Source organism: Oryctolagus cuniculus, chromosome 1 (assembly GCF_051225735.1).
Source record: "Oryctolagus cuniculus isolate XC-2025 breed Fujian yellow rabbit chromosome 1, ASM5122573v1, whole genome shotgun sequence".
In the NCBI taxonomy this organism is placed as follows: Eukaryota; Metazoa; Chordata; class Mammalia; order Lagomorpha; family Leporidae; genus Oryctolagus; species Oryctolagus cuniculus.
The window spans coordinates 225,365,145-225,379,202 of NC_142867.1; the positions used below are offsets into that span (position 1 = coordinate 225,365,145).

General features: G+C 37.9%; 1 protein-coding gene across 14 annotated transcripts in view; it reads left to right on the forward strand.

Moving 5' to 3' along the window:
- The window catches only part of CNTRL (centriolin), a 108,570-nt gene that overhangs the window by 33,287 nt on the left and 61,225 nt on the right, over positions 1-14,058 (forward strand). For 12 of the 14 annotated variants that reach the window (XM_051842356.3, XM_051842466.3, XM_051842453.3 and 9 more), the window contains 6 exons: positions 1,502-1,621; positions 2,406-2,634; positions 4,339-4,448; positions 7,356-7,550; positions 11,418-11,571; positions 12,542-12,762. In XM_051842356.3, coding sequence (XP_051698316.2) covers positions 1,502-1,621; positions 2,406-2,634; positions 4,339-4,448; positions 7,356-7,550; positions 11,418-11,571; positions 12,542-12,762 — 1,029 coding nt within the window. Of the gene's footprint in view, positions 1-1,501; positions 1,622-2,405; positions 2,635-4,338; positions 4,449-7,355; positions 7,551-9,230; positions 9,632-11,417; positions 11,572-12,541; positions 12,763-14,058 lie in introns of those variants that run through there. The other 2 variants (XM_051842472.3, XM_051842477.3) reach the window with 2 other exon arrangements.

Sequence of the window (14,058 nt, forward strand, 5' to 3'; positions counted from 1 at the left end):
GAGTGATTGTAATGATTTGGCGAGATAGTATATTTAAAGTGGTTGGCACAGTGTCTGGCACATGGTGAGTACTCAGATCAGTTACTTGTTAGCCAAGCTAGCATTTCTTTCATTTTGACAGATAACCAGGAGGTGACTGTAAGCTAAATAATGCACGACTTTGATTTCCTAGGTCTTGTAAAGTATTCTTGCTTGTTTGTGTTTTATTCTCTGCAGCTTGCATTTTTATATTTATGAAATTTTACTGCATGTTTTTATCTGATCTCTACTCTCTCTACTCTCAGGCACTAGTTAAAAACAAACAAACAAACAAAAAACCAAAAAACCCAAACCACAAAAATCACTTAGTGGACCTTTGAAATGAATTCGAAGTGTTGGTTTAGTGGAACAATCATTAGTACTGGCAGTTAGTTCAATATCTAGCCCCTGCTACTAATCCAATGTGTAACTTCTGACAAGTCATTTCACTGGTCTAAGACTCAAGACCTATATACATTCAGATAATTATGTTGGGTGATTTCTTATTTTCTCCCAGTTCCAAATTTTTTAAAAAATAAAAAGTTACAGTAGAATTATTTCATTAAAAATTAGTATTAGAGGTTGGTGTTATGGTGCAGTAGGTTAAAATGCAGGTTATAATGCCAGTGTCCCATATAGGAGCGCCAGTTCAAGTTCCACCTGATCTGCTTCCAATCCAGCTTCCTGCCAATGTGCCCAGGGTGGAAGATGGCTCAAGTCTTCAGTGGGCCCATGTTGGTCCATGCCACCCATGTGGGAGACCAGGATTAGAGTCCTGGTTCCTGACTGCACCTGGCCCAGACCTAGCTATTGTGGCCACTTAGGGAGTGAATCAGTGGATGGAAGCTCTCTTTCTCTCCAACTCTGTCACTCTGCCTTTCCAAATAAATAAATCTTTTTTTAAAAGTTTAGTATTACATATTTGGATCTGATTGCATTTACTCACATTCCTTGCTGTTACAAAGAATAATACCATGCACTCTTGAAACGGAAATGTCTGTAGACTACAGCACTAACAGTACAGCTAGAACCAATCACTTTTTCACTCCTCCTTTTCATTCCTCTGTAATGAATATCAAATATCATTACTCCAGTGATTTGAAGCTGTCATTAAAATCAAAGAGTAAGTTAGAGTTTACACTAATTGTTGAAAGTTGAGAAGCAGATATTAAGTAGCCAGTTACTTAAAAATGATTGGTTATTTTCATGTTTAGATAAAACACTAAGATATTTATTCATAATATGCTAAAATAGCATATAAACTTCAAAGGTCTTTTATGTGATCTCTTATGAAATAATGGTTTTATATTTCATTTTTTATAATACTTTAGAACTAAGATAAAGTATTTTGAATGTTGTGTTTTTTTGCTGTGGAATTTTTAAAAATCAAATTATTAGTTATGATGAGAACTGGGCATATTATTCTACCTTGATACTAACTTACTGATCCTTCGTGTTGTCTCATATTAAATTGGGCCAATAGCTAAAACAGAAGACCATGGAACTAACACGAGCATGTCAGAAGCAATATGAGCTAGAACAAGAATTGGCCTTTTATAAAATTGATGCTAAATTTGAGCCACTAAATTATTATCCATCAGAGGTGAGTTATTTTTAATTTATTAGTAATCCAAAGTTAAAGCCAACATAGGGTGGAGTGGGGTGGAGAAGGCAGGTATTAGGGATAGTTCAAAGGATTTTGTCAATAACCAGTCCACTTTCTTTTGATGAGGGCATCTGCAGAATAAACTCTGTTCCATTAATTATTGTTCCCAGTGAATTAGAACAATGTCTTCAGGAGGTAGAAAGCCCCAATAAAATCTTTGCACCCAGCCATACCCATAACCAAAAGCAGCCTTGTAACCTTTAGTGTCCTCACTGGTTGAACAGCTCCTTTAAGTTCACATTTCCAGAAGAAGTACTTCTGTGCTATGAAATAGTCATCTCCCTACAGAGTTTGTTCAGTAACCACTGGATTAGTTGACATTATTGGGACAGTTGCCTCATGTGCCACTACAACAGGGAAACTAACAACTTCTGAGAGCCTGTGATTCCAGCCAATATCATATGTTACTTAATTTTTTAAAGTTCAATTTTTAAAATATATTTGAGATTTAACTTATCAGCTAAGAAAAGTAAAGCACTCAGATTTCTGATTTGAGAGATTAAGCAGTGCTAAAAATCATATAACTAGATAGTTCTTTAATCAACCCAAACTTACATTCTTTCTTGGTAAATAATGTATATTTTCAGCTTCTAGGCATGTAAGATTAATATAAATTTAGGCAATTCTGGATTATGTTTTCCACTAGTGAAATTAATAATGTTATTTGACTACTTGAAAGTTACTTATTAAATCACAAATTATTAATTTATTTTGCTTTTAGTATGTTGAAATTGATAAAGCCCCAGATGAAAGTCCTTACATTGGCAAATCCAGGTACAAGAGAAACACGTTTGCCATGGAGAGTTACATCGTCCATAATGCCCAAGCAGTACAGATGAAGATGATGGAGCCACATGAAGGAGAACAACTTAGAAATGAACATATGAACCTAAGAGCCCATTCACCACTGGATATACAACTGGAAGACAAAGGGAAAAAAATAAGCACAGGTTAAAAAGAGTTGTTTTAAATCCTTTAAAAATATAAAAGATTGAATATATAGGCCAATTTTGTTTTCTGTCTTCATGTCTTCATCATGCTGATGGTATTGTATTGCTGTGCACAAGAGAACTCTGAAACAAAAGTAGTGGTTCATTGGACATTATTTTTTAATGATTCCAATTAATAGTTGAAAATGGGTTTTTTGACGGGAATTTGATGGCATTGTGTCCTGGGTATCTAAGAATGCTTAAATCCCATTCTGCCATCAGGCATTGGAGCTATACATTCAAGGGCATAATTAGTAGTAATTGAAACAAGCAGAAGTAATGTATTGATTATTATGCATGCAGCCAAAACTTAAAGGAGTGCTTTGGTTGAGCTGGAACAGAGCACTCCTCTTGGACGTGGGCCTAAGGCTGGTGTCTGACTCTTCCTGACAGGCCCCACACTTCTCCTCCCCAAAAGGAATCTTATCACCTCTGTACTTGAGACACTGTAGAGATTCTGCCAATGAAAACTTTGATTCCATTTACCTAGTCAGCTGCATGGATATAGAAGACAGAGAAAGAAGTTCATGCATCCCACTAGCAATCGTGGTCTGCTGTCACGCTCTCACCAGTCATCTTAGCAGCTCATCTCGCCTGGATGGGTTGCTAAATGAAGGGCATGGAAGGCCAGCGGAGGTTGACTTGGTGAAGGGAGAGAAGGAACTTCGTTCTCCTTCCCCACATACACTTTATGCAAGGCTCCAGAGGGGAAAGCAGAAATAGGCTGCTCCGTGTGCTAACCAGCTTCAAAGTGCTTATCGCTTTGTAGGAGGGAGAGAGAGGGAGAGTGAGATCTAGAATTCGAGGTAGAAGGTAGTTGATTTGAGAGCTCATCTAGTTGGAAGAGGTTGCTTAGTAGTGAATCTCTGAAGGCAGAATCTCATCCTTAAGCACTTGCTTCTAATACATGGTTTTTGTTTTCATTTTTAATGCCCTTGATTTAATTATAACTAGCGATATGCAAAGTGCATATTTTGCAATAAAATCTTTCTCAGTAGGGTTCACTACTGTTGGGAATATTGAGTAAAGCCTCTTTTGTATTGACATAAACAAATAACTAGACCAGTTATAGCTCTGTAACATATCTTGAGACAGTTTATTCTAGAGATTCAGTAGAGATGAAAGCCATCATAAGTAATTACTTTTTAAAATTTCTATGCTCTGTGATGATAGAATATAATTTGGGCTGGCGCCGCGGCTCACTAGGCTAATCCTCCACCTAGCGGCGCCGGCACTCCGGGTTCTAGTCCCGGTCCGGCCGCTGGATTCTGTCCCGGTTGCCCCTCTTCCAGGCCAGCTCTCTGCTGTGGCCAGGGAATGCAGTGGAGGATGGCCCAGGTGCTTGGGCCCTGCACCCCATGGGAGACCAGGAAAAGCACCTGGCTCCTGGCTCCTGGCTCCTGCCATCGGATCAGCGCGGTGCGCTGGCCGCAGCGCGCCGGCCGCGGCGGCCATTGGAGGGTGAACCAACGGCAAAGGAAGACCTTTCTCTCTGTCTCTCTCTCTCACTGTCCACTCTGCCTGTCAAAAAATAAAAAAAAAAAATTAAAAAAAAAAAAAGAATATAATTTGGGGAAGAGGTTATTGAAAAGAAGGAAAATCTGGTAGAATTTCAGAATTTAAGGTGTTTCTTGTGTGTATGTGAGCATTTTTTTAAATTTGCAGCACAAACTCGACTGTCACAACTGCAGGATGAAATAGAAAAGGCTGAACAAAAAATTTTAAGAGCTACTGAAGAATTTAAGCAACTGGAAGAAGCTATCCAACTAAAAAAAGTATGTAAAAGCAAAGCAACAATGCCAAGAGGAAATGGAAAAATGAAATGTGTTTTCCCTTTTATATCCATGGGGAACCATTTTTAAATCAGTGCTGCCTAATTAATTGTGGAATGATAAATTTCAGAGTCAAATATGGTTCTAAGATCCCCTAATTATATTTCCTTTACATTCATGATGATATCCTGTTAGCATTTATAAAGTATATAGAAACATATTACTTTGCAAAAAGATGTGTTCTTTCTACTATATTAATGAAAATAAATACTCCAGGAAGTTCATTTCTAATATATCTCTTCTAATTAATTAAACCCCCCTCCTTAAGATCTAGGGACCTAGATTAAAAACAAGAAGGTATCTCTATTAAAGTACAGACATTATCAAACACAAGCAAAGAAAAGAAAATATGGTATATGTACAGATGAAAAATGTGTAACATATTCTCAGAAATTACTGACGTGTCATGAGAAAGTCAGGAGCTCAAACCTATGACATAATTGTACAGGGAGAAAAGTAAAAAAGGAATTGTTTCAACATTTTCTTTTTTAACTATGTTAAAGTTTTTGGTTATATACAACTTATAATAATCAGTATTTCAAAATTATGGCAACTGCATTCATAACATAATACGTAGAACAAGAATATGTAGCCATAATTGTATGTTTTTTAAAAGATACACTGTATTACTTTCAGATTATATAGTAAATAGAAATTGATTGGTGTTTATTGTAAGCTTACTGTATGTCATCATGGGCTATACTGGGCCATGAGTAGTGAGAAAAACAGGCCTGTATCCCTCTCTCATGCACAGGATTGTATGTGAAATAGATAAATGGTTTAGAAGTGGAAAAGATACATAAAGAGCATCAGTGTTGTAGGAAAAGCACAGAAAATGGCAGATACTAGAATTTAGGTTGTGAGAATGAAGCCCTCTGTGAGGAGGTGGCCTTGAAGCTGACACCCAAGGGCTGTGGAGAAGCCAGTGACACAAAGATGGAGTTCTCAAGAGTATTCAGGCAGAGGTGACTGTGTACCAAGCCTTTAGACTACAGGTGCCCTGCAGCATGAGGTAAGGTATACTGGAAGATGAAGTCATGAGTTTAAGGATTGTATGAGGCTTCACAGGCCATTTTCAGGAGTTTAGTTTTATTTTACATGCAGTGGGGAACCTTTGGAGGGTTTTAAATAGTAGACTGGCTGGTCCTATTTGTCAAATGTCACTTTGGCTACTGCTTGCAAGTAAACTGGGGTGAGGGAGATGGAGAGGATGGCAATGTAAGTATCAGTTTAGAGGTTGGTAGTTCAGGCAGGAGATGATCATGTCTCGTACCAGCCAGTAGGGTGATGATGGCTAGGGAGAGAACCCTGACAGATTTTAAGGAAGATTGACAGGACTTGAAGATGGGTTGAAAGTGGGAGATGAAGTGGTGAGAATTATCAAGATGGTTTTAGTCATTAAGTAAGAATATTTTGATAGCAGTAACCAAATCTACATAGATTGATGTTAATATATGTAACATAATTTTAGAATGAATGCATGCTTATAAAATATATTGGGGAAAAGTAGTTATTTTATATGAGTGAATATAAGCCTAAATTTTTCATCACACTGTTTGACATGTTAACAAAGGTAAACTTCAGCCTGCTGCTTATTCAGTAAAATAAAAATTTTGATTTAATGACAGTTTACTATATTTTACAACTCTGTAGTATGAGGTGACTACTGATGAAATTTAAAAAAAATTTTCTGATTATAAACAAATTGTGATTAGAGAGCATCACATAGTTATCATCAATATTTTATTTCCTTCCAGTCTTTTATCTGCATCTCTTTTTTGTTACACTTCTATATAGATTTTTGAGAAACATTTCTACATTAGTATAAATATCTCTGCTGGAGCCAGCATTGTGGTACAGCGGGTTAAGCTACTGCTTGTAATGCTGGCATCCTAAATCAGAATACAGTTCAAGTCACTGCTGCCCTGCCTCTTAACTAGCTTTCTGCTAATGTGTCGGCAGTGAGAATTTATCGGTCAATTAGCTTCACTTGTAAACTCACTAGGAAACTGTAGTTAGTAAAGACTCATTAGGAAAGTGTAATTAGTGAAATTGTCTTTAGAGTCTCATGACTTCGTGGTTCCTCAACCATCTAGTATGACTTTGGGCAAGTAATTTAAATTTTCATGATTCAGTTTCCTTATCTGTAAAATTGGGATAAATATACTTTCTATCTTCTATGTTTTGAATATTAAAGTACGTACCTAATAAGTGCTCTGTGAAATAAGCTATCATTAATATCATGATTATTATTAACATTTTACAAGTTGCTTATCCCAGAATGACTTCATTTGTATCTGCTATTAAATTATTGGTTTTTATCATAAAATAAAAATATTGGCCGGCACCGCGGCTCACTAGGCTAATCCTCCGCCTTGCGGCGCCGGCACACCGGGTTCTAGTCCCAGTCGGGGCGCCGGATTCTGTCCCGGTTGCCCCTCTTCCAGGCCAGCTCTCTGATGTGGCCAGGGAGTGCAGTGGAGGATGGCTCAAGTCCTTGGGCCCTGTACCCCATGGGAGACCAGGATAAGTACCTGGCTCCTGCCATCGGATCAGCGCGGTGCGCCGGCCGCAGCGGCCATTGGAGGGTGAACCAACGGCAAAGGAAGACCTTTCTCTCTGTCTCTCTCACTGTCCACTCTGCCTGTCAAAAAAAAAAAAAAAAATCTACATATAATCATTAAAATAAAAGATATGCCAGGCAACTAAATAACTTCCATATTGTATTTTTATTTAAAAAAACTGATAGAACATAGGAGACTTTTTAAGTTGTAGAAGTTGTCTTTGTGAATCAGTGTTGCTATCCTCTTAATTATGTTGTTATTTATGTAATGGGTGTGGGGGTTTTAGATTTCAGAAGCAGAGAAGGACCTTCTTTTCAAGCAGTTGAGTGGTAGAATACAACTTGTAAATAAATTACACCAGGAAGCTGTGGATCTGGAAGTGCAGATGGAAAAGCAAAGGCAAGATATTGCTGAAAAGCAGGAGGAGATCAATGACCTGCAAATGGCCATAGATAACCTGGATTCCCAAGATCCAAAGCATGTAAGTAAATTAAGACATTTTTGACTTGTTCTACATAAGGATAGATAGTACACAGCTCATCGTTGTTAATAGCAGAATCCTTTCAGTTTGATGCACAAATTTAGGGGGTGTGTGTGTGTACATTATATGTGTGCATATGCACATATGTACATATATATATACATACACACATATATGAAATGTCTGTTTTTAAAAACCTAGGATTTGAAGGAGGTAGCTTTCAGTCAATGATGACTGCATGTTTCACTTAATATGTATTGCAAAGCAAGAGAAACCATTTCCAAGAAACCTCTTAATATTTCTCCTTTCCTTACCGTTTTTTCTTTTTTCTTAAGAGCTGAAGAAGTTCAGGGTCTTTTTCTACATCTTTAATCCTTTATGCAAACATCCCACTAAAGCTATTTGTTTTGTCCTTTGAAAATAAACTGTATCTGCAGAGTATGTCTTCCTAAGATGTAATCAGGTGTGGTCAGAGTCAGGCTCTTACCTCTTGTCTTCCCTGAGAAGTCTTTCTCTAGTGGCTTATATCTTAGCTCATATGACTAAAATTCAATTAAAAATATTTTCTACACATTTCCTGGTATATTTTGGATCTCTGTATTCACAGAAATCATAGAATTTAACATGGTAAAGACAATTCACCATAATTGCTTATTAAGTACTTGACAAGTAATTTATTCCTTTAAGCATTTTAGTAAAATATACATTTTTGTGGGCCAGGTAATTTGATTAAAGTTTACTGCATCATCATAGATATAAGCTCTTTCTAACAAAAACCTAAGACTTCTTAGTAAAATTGAACACTTAGGTGATCTTGATTATTTTAAAGAATTTTTGTTGCATGAAAAATAGCAGATTTTATGTAGTATAAAGTATCATCTGGTCATTCATATTTCACTTTATTGAATTTATTTGTTTAGAACCTTTAACAAAACCAAAAAGGAAACTTAAGTGTAGTTTCTGTGTTGCACCCCAACTAGCACAGATTTTAGCTGCCTTCAAAAACTTGTACACCATTCCTGTGTCTTATGTAGCTCATTATACATTATATAAAGTGTGAGCCTTTTGGTGAAAGAGAAGAACTCTAGAGAGGAGTCCCTGCCTATTTTTTTGAGAAATGTAGATAGACTTTAATTTAATTTTTATTATCTAATCACATGAAGTTTCTTCTTGAAATGCAAATAGAATCTGAAAGTAAAGGCTTGACTCTGATGACAGAAAACAAATATATTAAGTGCCCATAATATGTCTTACTGTGCCAAATGTTTTGCATATGCTGATGAGGTACTTTATTTTATCCTAGCAGCCATATGAAATTGGTGGCATTCTTACTTTTTCCCCCTCTTTGCAAAGGATGCAAATGTGATTTAGAAAGAGTAAGTGATTTGCTTCAATGCCTCCTTTTAGGAGGAGGCCTAGCCCTTGCCCAAACTACTGTAGTGACCTTCTCACAAAGGAATTAAGAGGTCTAAACAAGAGATTATTTTAAAATTAGCCCAGAACCAAGTCTACTCAGGTTTTCAGCAAATCTAACTAGATTTGAAAATGAAACATTCTTTACCAAAGAAAAAAAATCAAATCCCACATCAGTTATAAAATTGTGCATAGCTAGATGCACAAATGTCACAGGGGCAAACGTAATAAAGATTTGTATTGCTCTTCCCTTTCGCCCTATGAAAGCAAAAGATAACCTCTCTAGAGGGAATTAGCCACAGCGATCTGTTGCAGAGTTTGGGCGTGATTGGCCCTCGGGAGCTTCCTGTGTTATGATTTAAAGCACGACGGGTGGGGCCTGCCCGCAAAGCCTGCTGGTGATTGGACGGGCTCGACTGTCACTCACTCCCCTCCGGGAATGTGGTTTAAGGCTCAACGAAATTACAGAGGCTCGGAGGCGCTTGCAGAAATGTGGCTGTCAGAGAGGGAAGTACACATGAATTTGAAGACAGCATTAGAAAGCGTTCCGCCCACAATTTCTCTCTTCTCAGCGGCTCAGTTTTAACAGGACAAATTCTAAGTTAAGGTATGATCATTTTTCTGTCTCTCGCTGTACAAAGGACTTAAAAGGAGGAGGAGTCAGAGATGTAAGTTCCTGTTTTTACAATAACTCTTTTGTGAGTTCTGTGGTAGTGAAAATCACTGAATGTACTTTTGTTCCCATGTGTTTAATGTACATCATTGAACCATACTTTGGTACTGCTTATTAGAGATTTCAGTGGAATTTTTATGGTGAACTTTAAAGATTTATTGATACAGATATGAATGCAGTCTTTTTTAAAAAAAAAAAATTCTTGAGCCATAAATTAGAATGTAAACTCTTATCTGCAGTTAACTTTTTGGAAAGATTTCAGCTGGGTGTTTTGGGAGGGTAGAGAGTAATTTTGAAAAATCTCATCAAGTTTTACCAGTAGTAAATTAAAAATTTTCTAATCAAGCTGCCGCTCAAAATGAAGAGGCTTTTCTTTCTGTATTTGGGAGAAGAGATATCTCAAACTGAGCCTCTTTTGTAATCAAATGGCCCTCAGATTTGTGAACCTTGATATTCATTGTCCAGACTCTGATAACTTTCTCCTCATTTATTACTCTGTTCCTCTGGTCCATTGGGGGAGCCCAGAGGGTGTGAGTGGGAGGGCAGAGGTTCTCCGGGGAATTATTTGTCTCCACTTGAACATTGCCTGGGCAGGTCTTTTGATGGATCTGAGATTCAGTTTTCTCATGGGTGAAAGGAAAGGTTGACTCTCAGTTTGTTTTCTTTGGCACACCTGAGGCGTATCTACTCCTTTCAGTTAACGATGGCTCTACAATGTAGTGACAGGGTGTGTGGGTGTGTGAAAGCCCTGTTTTTCACCCGAAGCTTATGTAGTAGTACAAGAGTGTGCCTCCCTGTGATCCTCCATTTTGAGACTTACTGGGCTGTTAGTGTTTGAGGTCCCTTCTCAGTTTTCAGTTTATTAAATGTGAAAGCAAAATGTTAGTCTGTATATGAGACTGAAAATACACTTGAATTCTAAGTATATTTATTTGGTGTTTTCCCCCAACCTTTGTTTTAAAAACTACACTTAATGTGTTTTATCAGAGTTTTATCTATTATACAAGCGTTTTTAATTTTTAAAAAATGTAATCCTTCCACCTAGGTAAAATTCTTGTTAAAATTTTGGAATATACTTTTTAAAGTCTTATTCTATAGCCATATGTCAACATAATCAGTTAACCTTTTGGAAATCTTTTTTAAAGACACACTGTAATGCAGTGCAAATGACTGAACATGACTACATTACCTACTGGGTACACCCTTGGAAAAATCACTGAACCTTTTTGATGCTCATTTTCTCATCTGTAAAATAGAGGTGGTTCCCACCACTAGTTAGCCTGAGGTTTAAGTGAAATCTGCTCATATGGAAGCAATACAGTGCCTGATACAAAAATTTTACTCTTTTTTTTTTAAAGATTTATTTACTTATTTGAAAGAGTTACACAGAGAGAGAAGGAGAGGCAGAGAGAGAGAGAGAGAGAGTGAGTCTTCTATCTGCTGGTTTACTCCCCAATTGGCCGCAATGGCCAGAGCTGTGGTGATCCAAAACCAGGAGCCAGGAGCTTCTTCCAGGTCTCTCACACAGGTGCAGGGACCCAAACACTTGGGCCATCTTCTACTGCTTTCCCAGGCCATAGCAAAGAGCTGGATCGGAATGGAGCAGCCGGGTCTTGAACCTGCGCCCGTATGGGATGCCAGCACTTCAGGCCAGGCCTTAACCTGCTGCGCCATAGCACCGGCCCCACATTGTACTTTCAATGCTTCCTTTTAAAATGTTTTAAGGATTATTATTTTCAAAAGATTTTAAAGAACTTGAGATTTTGTTTGTTTTCAATTAGTCCCATATGAAGGCTCAGAAAAGGGGTAAGGAACAACAGCTTGACATTATGAACAAGCAGTACAAACAACTTGAAAGCCGTTTGGATGAGATACTTTCTAGAATCGCTAAGGAGACTGAAGAGATTAAGGACCTTGAACAGCAGCTTACTGAAGGTGAGTTTTAACTATGAGGTAAATCAGTTTCAGCATTAATAAAGATGAGAACCAGACAAGTCTTAATCCCTATATTAGCTAAGTATAACTGTTAGTACTACTGTTTGGTAAGGGAAATGTTTGCAGAATATCTGCAAGTGCTTAATTAAATTTATTTTAGCTTTGTTTTTTTGCCCTGATGCCTCATGAATCAGTTCATTGCATTTAGACAAGAAGTGTGCACTTGATCATAATGAGCTGTGGCATGTGAGCGTTTTCTGTGGCATCAGATCCTTCCAGAACAGAGTCCATCAGCATCAGGGGATTCAGGGTCTAGTTATAAGAAGGTTATAGAAAGAATTTTAAGATCTGCTTTTGCAACACAAATTTAATTGTAACATTCCTATGGTAGTGGTAGAGGAAGACGATGGGCTGTCGTCGTGAGAGCCCGGGCTCAGCGTAAAAAGGTTCGAGTCCCTATTTTGCTGGTATCAGTTATGTTACCTTGACAGACTGTCTCTATCTTAGGCATTATCTGTTGGGGGGATTAAAGAAGATAATGTACATAAAGTACTGGACACATATGGGATATGTATATGTAAATATATGTATATATTTTTAAGTCTTCATGTTCCATGTTTATGCTGTCAGTCTTGGACTAGTCTTGTATATTGAGTGCTTTTTTTTGTATTTAGCAGTAAGAACTCATAGTTTTGCTGCACATTTAAAATTTTTATTTATAAATAATTTAAATGTTTTACAGAATGAATCAGTCATTTTGTAAGCATTTCCCTTGAATTATATACTGTTTTTATTGTATACCTTTTTAATGTTCCTGTACTGTGGATAATAGGAAGAAAATTATCATCGTATCTTGAAAAGAAAACTAACATAGGAAATAACTAAAAGCTTACACTTATTGGCTACTAACAAATAGCTAAGAAGACAATGCAGTATTTATACATTCTTACCCTTTATCCATCATGTGTAGGCCAAATAGCAGCAAATGAAGCCCTGAAGAAGGACTTAGAAGGTGTCATCAGTGGGTTGCAGGAATACCTGGGGGCTGTGAAAAGCCAGGCAACTCAGGCCCAGAATGAATGCAGGAAGCTACAGGATGAGAAAGAGACACTGGTGCAGAGATTGACCCAAGTCGAGCATGAAAGGGACCAGCTGGAAATAGTTGCCATGGACGCAGAAAATATGAGGAAGGTATGACTGACTTCTTCCTGCCCATTCTTCTGAGCTTCAGAATTAGATGATTGTTCCAATTAAGTTAGCTAAAGGAGTTAGTGGCACTGCAGCAGTAGGGGACAAAAAAGAAATATTAGCAGCTTTGTAGTGCTTTTCTTCTTTTTAAAGGTAGGGTTTCCTGCTTCATCTTTTGCTGTGATACATTTGGAATCATTTTTTCTGTAGCTAAGAAAAGGAAAATGATTTTAGCTGTATTTCTTTTCTCTCTTCCGTTTTATTTATTTTTTTAATAAATAGCTTTTATTTAATAAACATAAATTTCATAGGTACAACTTCTGGATTATAGCGGTTCTTCCTCCCCGCCATGCCCGCCCTCCCACCCCCAAACCGTCCTACCTCCTACTCCCTCTCCCATCTCATTCTTTGTTAAGATTCATTTTTAATTATCTTTATATACAGAAGATCAATGGTATACTAAGTGAAGATTTCAACAGTTTGCACCCACACAGACACACAAAGTATGAAGTACTGTTTGAAGACAAGTTTTACCATTAATTCTCATAGTACAGCTCATTAAAGACAGAGGTCCTACATGGGGAGCAAGTGCACAGTGACTCCTGTTGTTGATTTAACAATTGACACTCTTATTTATGACGTCAGTGATCACCCGAGGCTCTTGTCATGAGCTGCCAAGGCTATGGATGTCTTTTTTTTTTTTTTTTAAGATTTATTTTTATTTATTTGAAAGAGTTACAGAGAGAGGTAAAGACAGAGAGAGAGAGATCTTCCATCCACTGGTTCACTCCCCAAATGGCTGCAATGGCTGGAGCTGCGCTGATCTGAAGCCAGGAGCTTCCTCTGGGTCTCCCACGTGAGTGCAGGGCCCCAAGGACTTGGGCCATCTTCTGCTACTTTCCCAGGCCATAGCAGAGAGCTGGATCAGAAGTGGAGCAGCCAGCACCCATATGTGATGTTGGCACTTCAGCCTGGGGCTTTAACCCACTGTGCCACAGCTCCGGCCCCCTTAAAGCCTCTTGAGTCCACAAACTCCGACATTATTTAGATAAGGCCTAGTCAAAGTGGAAGTTCTGTCCTCCCTTCAGAGAAAAGTCCCTCCTTCTTTGATGGCCCCTTCTTTCCACTGGGATCTCACTCACAGAGATCTTTCATGTAGGATATTTTTTTGTCACAGTGTCTTGGCTTTCCATGCTTGAAATGCTCTCATGGGCTTTTTAGCTAGATCTGAATGCCTTAAGGGCTGATTCTGAGACCAGAGTATTTAGCTGTATTTCTATCCCTGAAAGGTATCGTTGT